Source organism: Mustelus asterias, unplaced genomic scaffold (genome assembly GCF_964213995.1).
Source record: "Mustelus asterias unplaced genomic scaffold, sMusAst1.hap1.1 HAP1_SCAFFOLD_92, whole genome shotgun sequence".
In the NCBI taxonomy this organism is placed as follows: Eukaryota; Metazoa; Chordata; class Chondrichthyes; order Carcharhiniformes; family Triakidae; genus Mustelus; species Mustelus asterias.
Window position 1 is genome coordinate 1,087,312 of NW_027590141.1, and position 21,644 is coordinate 1,108,955.

Consider the following 21,644-nt stretch of genomic DNA (forward strand, 5'->3'; position numbering starts at 1 on the left):
AATGTCATAAATGTTCAGAAAGATAGTAATTATTTTCACCAATGACCATCCATTCGCAATTTAATAAATGCATTCACCAATTCTCATTCATTCACAAAGGTTAGTCTATTTAAAATTAATTGATGGAAGGTGGGCGACTGTCTAAGCTATAATTTAATAGAGTCAAAGTTTCGAGTCGGGATGACCCTTTTTTTTATTTGGGGGAAATTGAAGAGGGTGATGACATTGGGAAATGATGAGGTGGAAAGGGATTAGGATATAGTTAGCGATTGAGATGTTGATTAGGTTAGTTAGCATGGAGAACTTGATTTTTGGGATCGGTATGTAAATTGATGAAACTTGTGTGTGGCTCGAAATCGTGCATATAATTAAACAGTATCTATTTGAACTATTCCCATTTCACAGGAAAGTTATGCAGCTTCTCTGACACCCTGTTAGAAACAATGATGATCTCTCCAACGCATCAGGAATACTCTGCCGAAGCGTCATCCAGACTCGAAACGTTGGCTCTATTCTGTCTCCACAGATGCTGTCAGACCTGCTGAGATTTTCCAGCATTTTCTGTTTGTTTCCAGTATTTCCTTCTATACAACTTTGCTTTGAATAATTTATTGATATTAACATTTATTGACACCTTTTTGTCACCAAGGATAAAATCTGTCCCAGAATTCAGTTGGAAATTGAATGAATACAGACCGAGGATCATGAGTAGCGACCCAGCAGACTCTGCGCTTTAAACTCCTGAATCATAACTGGTGTGATGATTTCCAAAGTAATCATACTAATTAAACAACCTGCACCAAATATGATTTTACTGAATCTTTAAATCCCGATTCATTATTACACGGTTTTGGGAAATAATGTAACACTTGTAGTTGTCCAGTGAGTTTCACAATATATCTGTTGCCACATTATTTATTTTACAGCTTGTTACCTTCACTAATTTGGGTGAGGGCATGGTGAGTAATTTGCTGCACATGTTTCAAATATTACAATCCTCCCTCCTCAGCCAAATCATGTTCCCTCTTTCGATCTTGGATATGAATATTCAGCATCAGCAGAGAAATGAACCATCCGTGCCGCAGGAAAATGCCCTCTTCTTTTCGTGAGGATCAGTTTGCTAACTCCCTCGAAAATCGGGTTTGATTTCACCCAGACCCTCTGGAAGTATTGAAGTTATTAGGCTGACAGAAATGGAAACAAGGAACTGTTTCAATTTATGAACCAGTCAAGTACAAATATGGGAATGTGGAACAGCATCTTTCAGTACCATTTAACAATGCATCCATCAATCCGTTCACTGATTCCTCAATCAAAATATTCAGGCATCCAACTGATATTCATATCATTCATTCAACGGTCATTCATTCCTGCATCAACACAGTCATTCATTTATTGTTTGCGCAGATGGTGACGTAATATTAATTTAATTGGCCCAGTGATCCAGAGACCCAGGACAATGATGTGGGGACAGGGATTTAAATCGGAGCATTGCAGCTGGTGGAATTTGAATTCAATTAATAAATATGGAACAGATACTAATGGCGACCATCGGACCCTCTCTGATTCCCCAATGAGTGAAATCTGCCATCGCTACCTGGTCTCACAAGGATGTGACTCCAGATGGACAGCAAAATAGCTGACTCCTTAATATCTTCAGAAGTGGCCGAGAAAACCAGTCAGTTCAAGGGAATTTGGGACAGACAAAAAGTGCCGTCTTTGCATCCAAACATCCCATGGAAAGATAAAGGGAAAGAAAATACAAACATACATGTTCATGTATCGTCTCTCTGAGACATTTCTCAGTTTGCCTGTAATTCTTTCTATCCATCTAACACCATATCCTGATGTGTTGGAAAAATCATCATTGTTGCTAACAGGGTGCCAGAGAAGCTGCATGGAATTCCTTTCATTAGAGATGGGAAAAATTCATCTAGATTTACAACTTTAAAAAAGTAAAGTGCCTGCAGTACTGTTGCTGGGTAGATTTATTTATAAATAGGCCTGATTGACAACGTGAAGGGTTTTAAGTTGGCTTGCAGCCAAGCGGTCAGTACTGAGGAAACAGATCATTGTTCTGCTGCACAACACCCCCAGATGCTTCCTGTCAATAACTTTGAGCATTTGACAGCAGTTTGGATTGCTGCCAAATACTGTGCGGGACAGATTAGCGTGAACCTAAACGGACAAAATGGGATTCAGCCATTTAAACAATAAATGTTTCATTCCCACAAGAATGACACATTTTAAATCGTAATCATTCTAATCAAATATTTTCATTCAATGGCCTCTTCATTATGTGAGTAAATAGTATCGCAAAACAATAAAGTGACCAGATGCTTTTTCATTTGTATAACTTCCAAGTAAATGTCATTCCACTAATTAAAGTCTGTTTATTAACCACTTCATGAAATGCGAGAGAGAGATGTTGATGGTCCCAATTCCCCAGTCAATTGAATTCAGTGCAATGGCATAAAATGCATCGAAATCATATTAAGGGAACATCATAAAACTGACATGAACAGCGGGAATTCCTGGAATATTCTGAACGTTCTGTATCGCATTTAAACAGCAGCGTCTCTTGTACCTGATTAACACCCTATTCTATTGTACAGTATAATCTGATTCCTGTTATTGAAGAGTTCCAATCATAGCTGCCAATAAGTGGAGAAATGATCAGTTCATAACCTGATTCAATGGAAGATAAAACATTTATTCTTGTGATATTGTGCAATGTGCCGCAAAGCCCTGATATCTTGTGTTCGCAATACCAGCGAATGTTAGAGCCGGTGGCCGATAGAGTGACCTGCAATGATCTGGATGCTGAAGGAGAACTTTATTGATCTCCGTGTCCGTTCCATTCATTAACTTCTCTGTCAAAAGTCGAGGTTAATTTTATGTTTCTCTGTCAACTCACTATTTAATTATCAGGAGGGCGGGATTCTTATTATTTTCAAAGGGCTGTCTTCGAGATTGGGGTCGTTTGACAAATATAAGGAGAAACATTGTATTGTGTGAGAGTTTCTTCTCATCTCCAAACCCAAACTGTACAGTGATAGGCATCCACACTGTAAATGCAATCACTTTGTTCATACCCCCTCATTTAGTTACAGAAATCGGTAAAACTTCTTCTGATAAATGATGCTTTATTATTGTAATGTGACAGAGACCCGGAATTGTTGCAACACAGACTGACGGTCTCTTTATTTTCCACAAATGTTATTTCATCATTTTCAGATTTGTGTTCTTCTTGGGGGCGTGGTAATAAAATCACCATATTTACAATGGAATTAGTTATTTTAAATAAAGAAATGATGAACTGCAATATCACCATCAGAAATAATGGAGACAATACAATGGACATATTCAGCCAAACAAATATCCCGATACAGATAAAATGTCCATTTTAATATTAACCTATTGTAAATCTGGAAGTCCATTCTGTTGGGTGTGGAAGGTGGGACCTGGATCCAGTCGCCGCCTCCAGAAGGGAATCAACAGGCGGCGCCTGGAAAGCCGCCCCCTGCTGCCGGGTATTTAAATGACGCTCACCGGGACCGGAATCCAACAGTCCGGGAGCTGGTTTGTTCACTGAGTTCCTGACACAACCATTTCCCCCAATTTACCAGAAGGATGAGGTCGGCGATTACTCTCAGTTTGTTGCTGACTTTCTTATCCGGTGAGTAGTTATTTTTCATTGTCCAAGTCTCCCACAGTTACTGTCTCAGTTTTAGTCGATCTCTGTAATATTCCAGAGTCAAAAATCATTACACCAGGATTAATCCTCGGGTTTTTTGATCTATTTTTACAGGTGTCCAGACGCAGGTTTTGTTGACTCAGCCAGAGGCAGAGACCGGGCGTCCCGGAGGCTCCCTGACACTGACCTGTAAAACCAGCGGCTTCGCTCTTAGCAGCGCTTACATGTACTGGATCCGACAGGTTCCCGGGCAGGGGCTGGAGTGGCTGGTTTACTACTATAGTTCATCTGACAACAGCTACGCCCCAGCAATTAAGGATCGATTTACTGCGTCCAAAGACACTTCAAGCAACATCTTCTCTTTGGAAGTGACGAGGCTGAAGACCGAAGACACCGCCATCTATTACTGTGCAAGAGACCACAGCGAGAGGAACTAGGGATGGACCCGAACAAGAACAGCTCGAGAGGGAATTCAGCAACTTCCATCATAACCTGAAGGTCAGTGCTTGTTTTAAATATAACACTAACGACAGTGATCAGAACGAAAACACAAACCGCTTCTGACAAACCCAACTTAGTGAAAATTAAACATTAAACCAAGAAAACACACAGACATAACGGGCTGAGCTTTTCACTCTGTTTATATTTACTGTTAACAGTTTCAGCAATTACACACCTGGATATAATGCTCGTTTTAGTATTTCTGACACTTGGAGGAGATGTTTTTAGATTGTGTTTTGTAAACTGTTGCATGAAGTGTAAATTACATCACAAATAATGGTCTATTTGAAGTGAATATTGAGCGGCAGTACTGAACAGAAAGTAAGTGCAGTTTTTGTGCGAGTGTGTGTCACTGTGATACTACAGGGGGGTCACAGTGCTGAGCACAGCGACATCCTCATACAAAAACCTCATGGAAAGAGATTGTTCAAATTGGTAATCAGTACCACAGCAGGAGTTTCAAAGTAAACGAGGCTTCAGTGAAATAATGTGTGGAAGTAATGTTAGTTTGTGAAAAGGTATAAAAATCTTCCCATAAAATCTATATTTACCGATATGCTAAATCTACACAGAGAGTTTAAAAGCATTCCGATCCCCTTTATAAATACAATGACCAGGACAAGCTGAAATATCTCAGTCACTCGCTCGTGGATGAGGCAGAATCAGATTTTTGAGACAGCAGTGAAATTAAACAGTTAGCAGTCGGGCACAGTATTTGTCATGCTGTGTCTCACTGTGATAACTGGGGTGGCACAGCAGTTACTGTCGATACAAAAACCCCTCAGCACTAATTGACCGAGACTGGGGCAGTGCTCTGTTTTCCAATCCAGCATTATTTACAGTGCTGTATTATTTATGTCCCAGCACTACACAAATAGCGAGAATTAATATGGAAAATGTATGATAACTATTTGATTATCAGTTGGTGTTTTCAGTAACTTGATCATGTGATCCTCTATGAAATATAAAACATTAAGGTTATTTACGAAGAGCGAACGGTATCCACCAGTGCAATAATAATTTCATGAACATGCAGTGATTTGCTTTCCCTCTGGCTTGTGAATTTTTAAAATACTGATGGATTTCTGTCTATTTTGTGCAGAGATGGTTATTGTATGACCCAGCCTCGAGAATGTGACACTGTGACGCCATGGGCTACTGGGGACAAGGGACCATGGTGACGGTGACTGCAGGTAAGAACCATGCATTTATTTAGTCAGTGTTTTATTTGAGTTTTTGTTTTGTACTTTTTCTCGATTTTATTAATTCATTCGTTCAATGTAATGTGGTTTGGTGGATTCTGTGCTGAAAATCTTTACAATGTTTCATGTGATCCTGCTTAAAATGGGGGTTATAGAATTCTACTGTTAATTGACAAAAGGCGATACTGAGTGATTCAGTCTCTTGTTGTGATTTGGTGTTTATCTGCTGAGGACATTGTGTGGCTGGGTTACTTTAAATGCATTCCTTTTGTTAAACAGTTCGGCGTTTCTTCAATGTTTAATCTCGGTGACATCTAGTGGCTGCGAGTTGCACCATCTACTGCACAAGTGTTTGAAATCTAACCCAATATTAACAAAATGTGTTAAAGTTTCTACTTTAATGTTGCGAACATGTTCCGCTTAATCACAATCTGGTTTTGTTATCTCATTGTTGTGCTTATTTTAATCATTAGTTGCTTTGGTGATGGTCAGATTGGCTGGATTTTAAATTGAGATTTTCTGCCAATGTGAAATTTGATTCTGTTGCAACTGTTTGTAGAATTGAGCTGCTTCTGCATGAACCGGGGTTCAGTCCCTCAGTGCTGCGTGTTTCTGGTGAGGAGGTTGTCTGGCTGGGTGACTTTGAATAAGTAAAATTTGTGAAATGGTTCGGAGATTCTGCATTGTTTCCACTCGGTGACACTGAGCTGTTACACACTTTGTGATTGAATACAAACAGTCTGCGGGTTTTAAACTACTTGACGCGTGCCTGCAGACAGAAATCAGGCAGGCTTTATTGTATTTGTATTTTTTTAAATCGTAGCTGATAATTGCAGGTTAAACCAAACCATGGTTTATGCCACTCGTCCAAAACATAGTTTACCACAGCATTCACAATTTGGGATACATGCCATGTTTAACCTCGGTGGCATCTGACGGCTGCAGCTTTTACCCACCCAATATTTTAATATGTTTGAAATCTGTTTGAAATATGACCCAATATGAATAGAATGTGGTAAAATTTCAATTTTAATTTGTTGGACATATTCCACCTCCTCGCAATGCTATTGCTCTTATTCCAAATTTCTGTTTAGTTCAATCATTCATATATTTGGTGACGAGCTGGTTTGCCGGATTGAATATTGAGATTTCCTTGCAATCATATTTTTGATTTTGTTGAATGGATAATTGAGTTGCGTCCCCGTGAAACGGATTCATTCCCTCATTGATGTGTTTTGGTGTGTTTCTGTTGAGGAGGTTCTGTTGTTGGGTCACTAAGAATGTTTAAAATGTGTGAAATGTTTTGGTGTTTCTGCATTGTTTAACCTCGGTGGCAGTGAGCGGTTACACGTTTTCTGGTTAAATGCAAATAATCTATGAGTTTGAAAATCCTTGTAGGGAGAAAATAAGCAGGTTGTGAAATAAATAAAATAAAGGTATTACAGCATTTTAATAAATTTTAACTAACTTAGAAATTAAAATAAATCATGTCTTACAACGCTCAATCGGACACTAAGTAGTTGCTGCAAAAAGAAACTTCTCGTTAACAAGTTTGATAGTAAAATTAATATAAATCAAACTGTTATTAATCGGTAACATAACTACATATTCACAAAAGATTATTTTCCATTAATATCATTTCGCATTAATCGGCGTTAATAGTTCTGCTGTGCTTTGCATACAATTAACATGACCAGAAAGGTTTCTCGGCTGGAAATATTTTGTGATAATTCCAGAAACTATTTCCATGATAACATGCTGTTTCCACAGCAGCGCTCAGTTCAACAAGATACTTTGCATTAATTGTTATATCCCCGATGAAGTTCGCATTCACTTAAATCTGAGTTTTGGAGAATAATTGGCAATAAAACGCTATTTGGCAATTTTTGTGCCCGATTATTACATTGTTTCTGTGCAGGCGCAGCATTCCTTCCAAGTAATTTGTAGTTGGATGCAGAGGTAATTAATCACTAATCTCATCCCAAAATTTGTGAAATGGTTTGGTGTTTCTCAATTGTTTCTGTATTGTTTCAACTCGGTGATCCTGAGCGGTTACAGTTTTTCGAGCTAAATGAAAAAAACAAACTGCGTTTAAACATCCTTGTCAGGATAAAACAAACTGGTATCGGAAAAAATAAAACAAATATATATTTGAGCATTTTATTCATGTTAACTGATGCTTGCAGATTAAAGTAAATCATGAATTACAATTCTTACTGTGTCACTGTACCTCTGTTAGGGACATTACACCCTGGATCTGTTATATCTGATGTGCTCATTTTCAGAAAAAAAATATTTTTTTTGCCTAGTTTTCGAAATTTGAGATAGACAGGGAGAAATAGTTAAAAGTCGAAGGGAATTTTGAAATGAATATCAGTTTAATTTAAAAGAAGTTATTGATTTTTGTTGTAGTTTGAAAATTGATCAATTAGAATCCCGCAGTTTAAATAAATGTGACAGAGTGAACACAGTTTTCTGACAGGTGGAATTCGCTAACACTAAACAATTGTTCATATAATGGTGTTTGAATTGTCGTAAGGTGTCAACAGAAACTGGCTAGAGATTTGCAATTTAATACTTGAAATTCAAATAATTAATTTTTATAATATTATAATATTTTTATATTAGTAATATTTGCTCTGCATTTAATAATCACATCCTGTCTCCCATTACTGCTGAACATAGAATAGAATTATTGGATGAATAAATGACAGAATGGAAGAATTGATTCTATTTGAGCATTATGTTTAATTAGTATTAAATATTATACTGAAGAAAAAGTCTCGACTTATTTTGTGCATCATGTTTCAGTGTTGCAGAGGATTTGAATCAATTGTCCTCATTGTGTTTTTCATTGTTTAATTCAGAACTTCTTAATTTAAACAATATGTTCAGTAATTAAATTATATGGATGGTCCAAATTATTAAATCTAGGAAGCAGCTTCATTGACCTCAAACTGCCAGGCCGTTACAGTATATACAAATTCAGAAACATGCATTCTTAACACGTTTGCAGGTTATAATAAGGCATTTGGAGTAAAAGTGGAAATGAAAAAACATGACAATGTTATTCGATTTAAGCAAATGAATTACAGATGTCTGAATTTTTCCATTCAGTAATTTGAAGTTTATTGTTTAAGATTTAATTGGAACCTAATTACTTCACAATGTTCGAGGCAGGGAAAGTTTTGAATGATTGAAAACTGATTTTATTAGGGAGTACAAATCAGCTAACAGGAAAAGTAACCGGCAATTAACAAAACAAAATATAATATTGGTGCTAATTAATTCAAAACAAAATACCTTGAATAATGCACGGGCGTGCAAAGTATCATCCGTTTCAGAGAATGTTTAATTGTATCGAAAATGAATTAAGAGACAAAACCTTTCTTTCATCAGCTATGCTTAGCTCGATAAGGTGTTTTATCTCGAATATTTTGTTGATTACATTTAATTAAGAAATTCGATCGAATCAGGTAATGATTTTCAATGTAAATGTTTCTTGGTTTATTTAATCCTTACTGTGTCACTGTATCTCTGTCGGGGACATTGAACTGTCCTGAATCTGTTATTTTTGATTCCTAATTTTCAGCGAAATTACATTTTTACATAGTTTTCGAGAAGTGAGACAGACAGAGAGACTTAATTTAAAATCGACAGGAGTTTTGAAATGAATATCAGTTTTATTTAAAAGAGGTTATTGATTTTCTGTTGCAAATTGATCATTGATCAATTAGAATCAAACAGTTTGAATTAAATTGACAGATTGATCATACCTACCTGCTGGGAAATCGATTGTTGCACCGTTTGTGTCTGTTCTGTTTCTGCGCGCGTGGTCACTGTGTTGGGACCAGGAATCTGCCTGACTGGTTGTAAAACTTCTGGTTCCTTCTGCTGTATTTCAGGGAGTGAAATTTGATTTATTTCTTCAATAAACTTGTATCTGTGAGAAATGTGACAGTTTGACTTGATGTTTGGCTCGGCGTCTCAGAAATGAGATCCCTAAAGCATATTGTGACCATCAGAGAGAGCAGAAACGTCAGATTGTAGAGGGAGATTTGGATGATTTTTAACCAGTGATGTACCGGCCTTGGGAATGTTCGATGAGCAAATGCAAAGTGAGATTTACTATATTGTGCTCCGTAGTAAAGCAGTCCATGACCTGTTTGGTATGACAGTTGAAGGGTCAAATTCATTTGCATCTTATTTTTAATCTTCTAAACCCATTTTAGAGTCATTTGCTCGGCCAGAAGTTTTAATCATCAATAATTGTTCCTTGAGAAAGTGTTGATATAAAGCATCCTTGAATAACTGCAATCCATATGCTGCAGGCATCCGCCGTGCTGTTAGGTGGAAGTTCCAGGATTTTGACCCAGAAGGAACTGAGGTATTGTTTCAAGTCAGGATGGTGTGTGTCTTGGAGGGGAGCTTGCAGGTGGTAGTCTTCATATGTGGCTGCTGCCCTTATCCTGTTAGGATATAAAGGCAACGGGTTTGGACAGTGTTTACTATGGAGCCTTGGTGAGTTGCTGCAGTGCATCTTGTATATAATACACACTGCTGTCACTGCTTGTTAGTGATGGAGAGAGCGAATAGTGTGAATGAGGGGGCGGATAATCTTGTGGGTGGCTTTGCCCTGGATTGTGTCATATTTCTTGAGTTTTTACAGGTTTCCCTCATTGAGTAGGGTGAATTATTCAATTGCGACTGATTGCGAAAGATTTAAATGTTTTTCCAACCCTTAGCCCGCGCTCCGTATTGTGCTCACTTGTCACTTCCACTTACTGTGTGAATGGGTGAGTATGTGTGGAGTGAGTGTGCTTTTCCAGACTGAATCAGCCAAATAGAGACTTATACACATCACACACTCTCACACACATAAATACTCTCATATTCTCTCACACATGCACACACACACACATACATACTCACACTTACTTTCTCTCTCATACGGTCTCTCTTACACACCCATACACATTCTCTCTCTCACGTTACACATACACTCTCTCAATACAAATACATACATCGTCTCGCTCTCTCCATCAATCTCTCACATCCCCATCCACAAAAGCGCTCACATCCCCACACACCCACCCATTTTCTCTTATACACAGACACACACTCTCACATCAGCACAGTCTCACACTCTCGCGCACGCACTCTCACATGGACTCTCTCCCACTCTCTGTCACACACGCTCAAGCTGTCTCACATTTCTCCACACGCTCTCTCACAATTCCTCTCGCACACGCATCTCTTTCTCTCTCACACACACACACACGCACATATTTCTATTTCTCTTGCGCACACTATCTCACACCTCTACATTCTTGCTCTCACACACTGGCTCTCTCACAATCACTCTCTCACAAACATAGAACAGGCACACACTCTAACACACACTCTTACACACAGACACAGTCTCTCCCATAAGCACAGTCTCGCGCACACATTCGCTCTCTCACACACACATGCACTATGCCTCTCACATTCCCTCTTCCGTACACTCTCACTTCGTCTCACACACATTCCGATGCCCTCTCTCACTCATACGAACACTTGCACATGTATTCTCTCACACAGGCACATATTTCTCTCTATTTCACACGCTCACTCCCTTACACATTGTCCTCTTTTTAGGTCAAACCAAACCAAGTAAACAAACTCAGATTAAATCAGGACAAAGTAAAAGGGGCAGCTCCCCAAAAAGGAGGGGGAACAGCCCGAACAGAAATCAAAGTACAAAGGAAACTTAAAAACATCAAATTAAAATGTGATTATTAGGGCCAATAATGCACCCCAACCCCTGCGGTGCCCAGCGGGCGCGGAAAGCGTCAACCTCGCCCGTGGACACCGCATGCTCCCTCTCCAGGGACACCTGGCCGCGACCGTAGCCGCGGTAGAGGGGAAGACAGTCAGGATGGACGGCCCCCTCGATCGCCCGCAGCCTGGACCGGTAAATGGCGCGTTTCGCCAGGCCCAGGAGCAGGTTCACGAGGAGGTCGCCATCCCGACCCTCCCCCTTACACATTGTCTCACATGCACAATCTTGCTCTCAAACCCTGTCTCTCACAAACACCCTCTCTTTCACACGCACACAATCTCTCACACAGTCTCTCCTTCTCTTACACTCGAACACACATGTATATACAATGTATCGCTCTTTAAACACTCCACCTATCACAGACACATGTTCTCTCAACAGTCATTTCACTCACACACACTCACGCATCCATTCTGTCTAAGTTTCACACTTTTTCTCGCTCACACACACTCTCCCCGCCCCTCCACACACACACACACACACACACACATACACTCAAACACCCCACATTGCTTCTATCTCCCACACACATTGTACACATCTTTCGCACTCACACGCCATCCCATGCACAGTTTCACACACTGATGAACATATTATTTTGCTTTCCAATAGGCACTCCCTCTCACACACACTGTCTTTCACATGAACACAACACTCTCCCACACACACACCCTCCCTCAAGCACACACACTCTCTTTCACAGACATCGTGTATCTCAAATAGATACACTCCTTTTCACATCAACATACACACACTCACACACAGAAGTACTCTTTCACACAGACTCCCCACACACACTCTCCCCGCCCCTCCACACACATACATTTTCAAGAAGAGACACACTCTCACACACAAAGAATAACTCTTCAAACACACATTCTGTCTCACACACACACATTATCTCACACATCCTTTCTCTCACGCACACTCTCTCCTCTTGCACGCACAGCCCACTGTCTCACACACGTGCAAACGCATTCTATCATACACAGGCATCCTCACACACACATTCTCTCTCTCTCTCTCTCTACCTCTCTCTCCCTCTATCTCTCTCTCTCCCTATCGCTCTCTCTCTCACACACACACACACACACACAGACACACACACACACACACTCTCTCTCTCTCTCTTTCTCTCTCTCTCTCACACACACTTTCGATCTCACATACGTCAGAGTGTCTGTCCTGGACACCATAGAGTAGAATCATAGGATGCTACAGTGCAGAAGGAGGCCATTCAGCCCATCGAGTCTGCACCAATAGCAATCCCACCAAAGCCCTATCCCCATAACCACATGTATCTACCCTAACTAGTCCCCCTGACACAAAGGGGCAATTTAGCACGGCCAATCCACCGAACCCACACATCTTTGGACTGTGGGAGGAAACAGGCGCACCCGAAGGAAACCCAAACAGACACGGGGGGAACTTGCAAACTCCACACAGACAGTGACCCAAGTCGGGAATCCAACTCTGAGGCAGCAGCGCTAATCACTGTGCCACTGCCACCGCCACCCCCCCCCCCCCCACCCCGATACGCCCCCCACCCCGGTAGCATTTGAATGAGGGTGGGATCAAGGGGCCCGAGTAAAACTAGTCAATAAGAATCGGCGGGAAATTCTTCTCTGTTTGGAGTCATACTTAGCACAAAGCAACATGGTATTGGTGGTTGGAGGTCAAACATCTAAGTTCAGATTTCACTGCAGGATTTCGGCAGGGGATTGTTTCGGGACCAACAATCTTCTACTGCTTCAACAGTGACATTCCCTCCAACATGAGGTCAGAAGTAGGAATTTCCATGTGTTACACCGGACACAAAAACCCAAAAAATAAGAAGGGAATTGGCTGAGACCAAGGCCGCCTGGCTCCCAATACTGGTTGATTCCTGTGCGACCCATCCTAGTTTTGCTGTCAGCTTCCCTACAGCTCCCTCAGTCTGACTATTTGTTCACTGGTACGTGTTTCTTGAAGAAAGACACCGACATTAAAGCAGCTGCCCGGTGATTTACACATCCCTGCTACTGAAAGCTGATCAATGTGGAGAATCGGGAAAAGATCGATGGAGAGGAAGAGGTGGAGGTGGCCCACTGACTCTCTCACCCTCATCCACACTTACTCACTCACCCTCAATCTCTCATCCTCACTCAAAGAACTTGACTCACTCACCCTCACTTATCCACCTTCCCTCGCTGACACACTCTCACTCATTCATCCCCACTCACAAATCCCAACTCACTCATCCCAACTCACTCACCCTCGCTCACTCATCCACCCTCACACACTCAATTTCACACACTCAACCTCACACACTCAACTTCACACACTCAATTTCACGCACTCAATTTCACGCACTCAATCTCAGAAACTCACTGACCCTCATTCACCCTGAGTCACTCACCCTCACACCCTCACTCACTCAAAATCACTCACACACATTCGCTCTCTCACTCTCGCCCATCCTCACTCACTCACCCTCATTCACTCACATTCACACCCTCATTCACTCACCAGCACTCACTCACTCAGTCACACTCACTCGCCCTCACACACCCTCATTCACTCACTGTCACTCAGTCACCCACACTCACACGCTATCACTCACTCAACCTCACTCACTAACCCTCAGTCACTCACTCAGAGCCTCAGTCACTCACCAACACTCATAGTCACCTTCGTTCACTCATCCCACTAACCCAGCCTCACTCACCCACTCTCACTCACTCAGTCCACTTACCCACCCTCACTCATCCAGTCTCAATCTCTCTCACTCACCCTCACTCACTCTCCCCACTTACCCACCCTCACTCACCCAGACGTTGCCCCACACACTCAAGCTCAATTACCCTCTCTCTCTCACGTACGCCACCTGACCCATTCAAACTCACTGAGACTCACGCACCTACATTCACTCACACACCCTCACATATTCACCATCACTCACGTTCACCCACCCTAACTCACAGATCCTCAATCACTCATCCTCAGTCAAACACCTTTACTCACTCACCTTCACTCATCCACCCATCCGCATTCATTCTCCCTCACACACTCTCACACACCACCCTCAATAACCCCCCCCAGCTCACTCACTCTCTCACCCTCACTTACTAAGTCACATTCACTCCTCACCCTCATTCACTCGCTCTCACTCACCCACCTTCAGTAACCTTCACGCATCCTCACTCACTCACCCTCATTCATTCTCTCTTACCGACACTCACTCACCCACCTTCACTCACACATTCAGCCACCTTCACTCACCCACCCTCTCTCACACACCCTCATTTACTCACGCTCTCTCACCCTCACTTACTAAGTCACATTCACTCCTCACCCTCATTCACTCGCTCTCACTCACCCACCTTCACTAACCTTCACGCATCCTCACTCACTCACCCTCATTCATTCTCTCTTACCGACACTCACTCACCCACCTTCACTCACACATTCAGCCACCTTCACTCACTCACCCTCAATCACTCATCCTCACTGAAAGAACTTCACTCACTCACCCTCACTTACCCACCTTCCGTCACTCACACGCCATCACTCATCCACTCTCACTCCTTCAATCACTCACCCTCACGCACTCACATTCTCTCACTCACACTCGCTAAACCTGTGTGTGGAGGTCTGCAACGAGAGAGAAGAAAGATCTCAAGCGGCAGTTTGGTGTTCAAATGTGGGAGCTGCCCTGCGAATGCGGAGAGCTGGGGGGAATCCCTGGGGGCTCAGGGCCAAGGACAATGGCAAAGAGCCAGGGAGAACAGGAGGCGTGCTAAAGGGCAGAGAGCCGGGGGGGAAGGGCAGAGAGCCCGGGGAATGGGCCCACAGCCGGGCAACAGGGCTGAGAGCCGGGAAAGGGCAGAGAGTCAGGAGAAAGCGCAGAGAGCCAGAAGAAAGGGCAGAGAGCTAATAGAAAGGGCAGGGAGCCAGGTGAAAGGGCAGAGAACCAGGAGAAAGGACAGAGAGACCAGGGAAAGAGGAGAGAGCCAGGATAAAGGGCAGGGAGGCCGGGGAAAGGACAGAGAGCCGAGGAAAAGTACAAGAGAGCCCAGAGGAAAGGGCAGAGAGTCAAGGGGAAAGGCAGGGAGTCAGGGGGAAAGGGCAGAGAGCCAGAGGAAAGGGTAGGGAGCTGAGGGAAAGGGCAGGGAGCCGGGGGAGAGGGGACAGAGTTGGAGGGAAGTGTAGAGAGCCAGGTGGAAGTGCGGAGAGCCGGGTGAAAGGGGAAAAGAGCCAGAGGGAATAGCAGAGAGCCAGGGGAAAGCGCAGAGAGTCGGGGAAAATGGGCAGAGAGTGGGTGATCGACGGGCGGAGTGAGGATGTGCAAAATAGAGCTAGCACCACAACCAGATCATCTGTAATCTCAGTGAATAATGGAGGAGACGTCAGGGCCCGAATGGCCAACTCTTGCTATTAATGTATGACCCTTCAATTAGTCAATGTTGCAATTATTTGAATTTGTAATCACATTTAGAGTTTCCTGGTCATTCAGTAAGTATTCATTCCGAAGGTAGTTTTGAAGCAAAGTCACCAATCTTCGTTTTGTGGAGTGAGGGGCAGTGAGTTGGAGAGAGGAAGGGGCATCAGTTAGTTTGTACACAGGCAATAGCCAAAACTACAATGTGGATATGCCGACGCTAGGTTGGGGTGGGCACAGTAAGGAGTCTGACAACACCAGGTTGAACTCCAACAGGCTTATTTGGAATCGTGAGCTTTTGGAGCTCTTTCATCAGGCGAGTGGCTGATATGAATGAAGAGACAACTTCTTCATCACAAAGTGCTGTTGTTTGAGAAATAGGTAGTGCCTGAAGTAATGGAGAAACTCTTTACACTTCTCTGTTAATCCAGTGAATGGTATGTCATTACGATGACATCAAAATGTTTTTTCTCTTTCCAATCTGATAGAGGTGGAGACAGTGATGTGAGTTTCTCCAAAGATGGCGATTCCCAAATGATAGGAGTAACAGAAGCTCAAAGGTGTGCGTAGGTCTTAATCGGGAAATATTAACTTAAGTTCATAATTCTAGTCAAATTGTGACGTTCAAACATAGAAAATAGAAGCAAGAGGAGGCTCTTCGGCCCTTTGACCCTGCTCTACCATTCACTTTGATTACGGCTCATCAATATCCTGAGCCCGCCTACTACCCATATCCACTGATCCCTTTAGCCCCAAGAGTTATACCTAATATAGAAACATACTTGTATAAATATGTTTGATTAATTAATAAACGTAGGTAAGAGTCTAACTTGTTGAATCGACTATTCTTTCCCAGCGACACCGTCTCCGCCCACTCTCTACAGCCTCGTCTCTTCCTGTCAGCAACACAACTCCGCTGGCTCCATCACCTACGGCTGTTTGGCGATGGACTACTCTCCAGATGTCTCCAAACTGACCTGGAAGAAAAATGGGCAGCTGATCGACACTGGATTTAAGACTTATCCATCAGTGAGAAACGCGAAGGGAACCTACACCTTGAGCAGCCAGTTAACCATCACCCAGTCAGAGGGAGAGTGCAGCAAAATCAAGTGTGAGGTTCGACACAGCAGCTCGGTCAAGAGCATTGGAATGCAATGTAAGTGTTGTGGAACTTGGGCAAGACAGGAACGCTCTGATTGAACTGTATAAGGCTTTAGTTATAACTGATATGTAGCACTCTGAAAAATTGAATTATGCAAAATCCAGGTAAGTGCCTCCTGACTGAAAAGTTGCTCAGAACCAAAGAACAACAGAAATGTTACTGTGCAGCATGAGGCCATTTAGCCCATCATGTCTGTGCTGGCCAAAAGGGAGAACAAATAAACAAGCCTGACAAAGTAAGCCTATTTTCCAGCCCTTGCTCCGTAGCATTTCAGCTTAAAGCACTTGAGATGCAGATCCAGATACCTTTTAAATGACCATGCTCCCTGGTAATTGAGCCCTCCACTTGGGGAATGAATTATTTCTGCCTACGTCCCTTATTATTTTGTGAACCACAATTATGTCACGCCTCAGCCTCCTCTTTTCCTAAAGAGAACAAACCCTGCCGATCCAATCTCGCCTCATGGCGGGAATTTTCAGTCCCTGGCAACATTCTTGTAAACCTCATCTCTCTCCAGAGTCATTACGTTATTCCTGCAACGTGGTGACCAGAACTGTACAGCAACCTCCAAACGTGGCCTAACTAGGTTTTATGCAGCTCCATCATTGTATCACTGTTTTTGCATTCAATATCTCACATAACAGAGGAACTAATCCGATATGCTTTCTTGATCAACTTTTCCAGCTGCCCTACCATCTACAAGGACCTGTGGACGTGCACTCTAAGGTCTTGCATTTCCTCAATCCCTCTTAACATTCCAGTTTATTGCCTTGCTTTGTTTTCCCTCCCCAAATGCATTGTGTGGCACTTTTGACGGTTGAATTCCATTCGCCATTTCCCTGCCAATTCAACCAAACCATGGATATAATTCTCAAATCGGCAGCTATGGTGCTCAAATAAAAGAACTAATTTTAATTGATGTCAATTGAATCTTCAAGTAACGTCTGAACATTTGTTTGTTGAAGGCCCACGCGTTCTCCCCCCAACCGTTATCCTCACCGTGAGTTCCAGTGAAGAAATCACCAGCAGAAAATTTGCAACCATCGTCTGTTCAATCATCGATTTCCAGCCAAAGTCAATGACGGTGAAGTGGCTGAAGAATGGACAACCCATGGATTCAGGAATTGTCACCTCTCCCGCCTGTGAAGTGAACGGGAACTTCTCGGCCAGCAGTCGGCTGACAGTCTCCGCTCAGGAATGGATCAGCAAAGCGGTCTATACCTGCCAGGTCACTCATCAAGGATTCACCCAGAGTCAGAACATCAGCGGATCTCTGGGTAAGAGACTCAAACCGACGATAAAATATATAATTTCGATGTTAATCGAAATTAGGGATCTATTAAAGTTAGTACAAAGATAGAACAACTTCTAATTTACTGTCATGTGGTTTGCTGCATTGGGACAGTGCCCCATTCAGAATTTCATCACAACAGCAATTTTTGTTATTCCTTCATGAGATGTGCATTTATTTCCCATCCCTGAGGGCACTTAAGTGTCAACCACATTGCTGTGGATCTGGAGTCACATGCATGCCAGGCCAGATAAAGACAGCAGATTTACTTTTCTAAAGGGCATTCGTGAACCAGGTGGGTTTTTACAACAATGGCTTCATGATGATCATTTGACTTTTAATGATAGATTTTTACTAAATTCAAATTTCACCATCTGCAGTGGTGAGATTCGAATCTGTGTCCCCAGAGTCGTGCCCTGGGTTACAAGACCATTGGCAACACCACCATGCCACTGCCTCCCCTTGAAATAGTGTTCCCTTCCATTTTGAAGTAATATAGTAAGCGAGGTGGTCTTGATGTCAGCTTTTTCCTGAGACAGCTGGTAAGATTTGGAGAGACAGTCGGTGTCGGACTGTTTCACAGGTCACAGCATAGGGGTAAAATATTGGGAAGTGCATCCACCCTACTTATAAACTAACTGCCAGTACTTGGTTCCTGAGTTCAGGAATGGTATATTTGTTGGGGAATACTGCAATGTTGATTCATGAGAATGATACCGCTGCTAAAATACTTGAACAAAAAGAGAATAATTTCACAGAGCAGGCTGGTTTTCCATCCTCCATAGAGGTTGAAAGGTGATAGTTAGAGGTTGATATATCGAAGGCAACTTCGTCTCCTTCAGGCTGAACACTGCTGTCCTGCTTCTGAAGAGGGAACTAGGGTTGATTTTCATTTTTCATTCACAGATCCTCCCCAGTGCCCTGATACCACAGTGACGATACAGCCACCACCAATAGAACAGGTCTTACTGGAGGCGACCGTGACCTTAACCTGCATCATTTCTAATGCTCCTTATGGAGTCAACGTGTCCTGGATCCGAGACAGGAAGTATTTGAAATCAGAGATTGCCGAAAAGCCTGGAGCGGATCCTGACAGCGTGGTCAGCAACTTAAACATCTCGACACAAGCCTGGCTGAGTGCGGCTGTGTTTGACTGCGTGGTGAGCCATCAGGATCTGCCGACTCCTTTAAGAAAATCCATCCACAAGGAAACAGGTGAGCTGAGAGATTGAAGCAATAAATGCGTCACTGTGTCTATTTCCAGTGTCAGTGTACTGGTCAATATTCAGTATTCAGTGCATTAATGGTCTCCCCTGAGTGGAAACTCCACTAACTAAAAACTGGGGGTTGTAGATATTTTAACAGGGAAATTTGATGTGTTGATGAATGAAAAGTGAACTGAAGGCGATGTTATTGGGTTTAGATTGAATAACGAGGGAGGAGCCTGATGTGGAGCATAAAAACCAGAAAACCAAAATTAAAGCCGATCAGTTGGGCCGAATAGCCTGATTCAGTGCTGTAAAATTTCTGAAACTTCCCAGTCCAGCCCCCTGAGTTATTTGAGAAAATAATTGTGTTCACCTCTGCTCCAAATTGGAAGTCAAAAATGGAAACATTTAAAATCGAAAGCGAAGCACATTTTTCTGATATCTCGCCAGTGGTTACATTCTCTCCGGAATTCTCCAGTTTATTGACATTTATTGTACATTTTCTGCAGATCCAAATCCGCGGGAACCGTTCGTCTCTGTCCTCCTGCCCTCGGCAGAAGAAGTCTCCGCTCAGAGATTCGTCTCCCTCAGCTGCTTAGTGAGACGTTTCTCCCCTCGAGAGATCTTCGTCAAGTGGACCGTCAACGACAAGCCGGTGAATCCTGGGAACTATAAGAACACCGAGGTGGTCGCGGAGAGCGGGAATAGCTCCTTCTTCATGTACAGCCTGTTATCCATTGCAGCAGAGGAATGGTCCAGCGGTGCTTCTTACTCCTGTGTGGTGGGACATGAAGCCATCCCCTTGAAGATCATCAACAGAACAGTTGACAAATCCAGCGGTAAACCCAGTTTTGTGAACATTTCCCTTGCACTGATGGACACCGTTAATTCATGTCAATGAGAATCACTCGGTTACATTAAAAACTTCAATAAAAATAATAAAATCATTTTCCTCTAACGACAAATGAAATATCCAAACGCTTAATTGATTGGTTTTCAATTTTACTTCCACTATGTATCTTTGATTTGAGTCAGGTATTTTCATGTCTCGGGCCCAAGCCTTGTTGAACCAGTGCACCCAGCTCAGATACACCCTGTGTTAGAGACAGAGTAGAGCACATTCATTACAGGATTCTGCAAAATATCTTCACCGACTTTCCTCCCTGAGGAAAACTCCGACAATTTCAACATTTCTGACAAACACAATTTAGATCTCGGTGTTCCTGCTTCTCTCGTTGTCCATGCCTTTACCATTGATGTCAGCTTTAAGCTGCTGCACCACACCCACTGGGAACTGAAGTGAGGGTCACACAGAAACATGGAGCAACAATCCCCCCATCAGAGAGAGGGGAGAGTGAAATTGTTAACATACCGGATTCCTACTCACCCAACAAAGAGAGGGGAGAGCAGTAGCTAACCCATGTACCACCACTTCCTTAATGAAAAGAGGAGGAATGTCATTATTTAATCCACTCACCTCCACCTCGTCAGCGGTTAGAACCATCAGGCACCGGGTAGAGTGAGGGAAATTATGAGCTCACTCCCTCCCTCTTCGCAAGTAACGTGTTTGGAAGGGACCAGCTCTCTACTCAAAGAACCCAGTTGCCAACAGTATAAATTAGCTTCTGGTTTATTTGCTGCAGAGTTTGAAGTATCATTATCTTAATCAATGTGATGCATATATACTTATGCAACATAATTTTAAAATGTTTCTGTACTCTTATTCCTGTTAATCATGTCCTGGCATTGATTTCCCATAATGCAAATTGAAACAAATGATTGAATCTTCCCCGGTTTTTACTGTTCTGTCCCTGATGTTTCTGAGATGCATCAATGAATGATTTCATTCTTTCTCCTGATATCACCGTGCCACTCACATAAACTACATTCATACAGCAAAATATTGAAAATATGCTCCATTATTCGTATTGTTTGGATCATTTTTAGTTAATGATTGTGGTGAAACTTGGAGCAACAGCTAAAAAATACACACACTGACAATACTCCACAAAACTGTCACAATTATAAATACACACATAAGCGCACACACACACACTCACACTCACACACATACACACACATCGACACAAATGCACAACTGCACACACAAATGCACATACTCACACATATGCACACAAATACAGAAAGACACATGTAAATATACACACACAAACGCATGCACATACCCCCACACACATCCATATACAGAAATAGGGATAGGCACATTCAAATACAGACACAGAAACACACAAATACACAACAGATACACTTTCACACACCATAGGTACACTCAATACTTGCACAGACGAACACACATGCAGAGAAACAAGAATGCACAC

At 42.5% G+C, this 21,644-nt stretch overlaps 1 gene segment (V, D, J or C); it reads left to right on the forward strand.

Annotated features, from left to right (window-relative positions):
- The first annotated feature begins 3,565 nt into the window (after positions 1–3,565).
- On the forward strand, positions 3,566–21,093 carry LOC144484104 (Ig heavy chain C region-like). The segment is given in 7 exon segments: positions 3,566–3,679; positions 3,812–4,117; positions 5,341–5,391; positions 16,501–16,800; positions 17,772–18,083; positions 19,004–19,312; positions 19,815–21,093. Coding segments are annotated over 7 exon segments (1,716 nt in total).
- Positions 21,094–21,644: the final 551 nt, after the last annotated feature.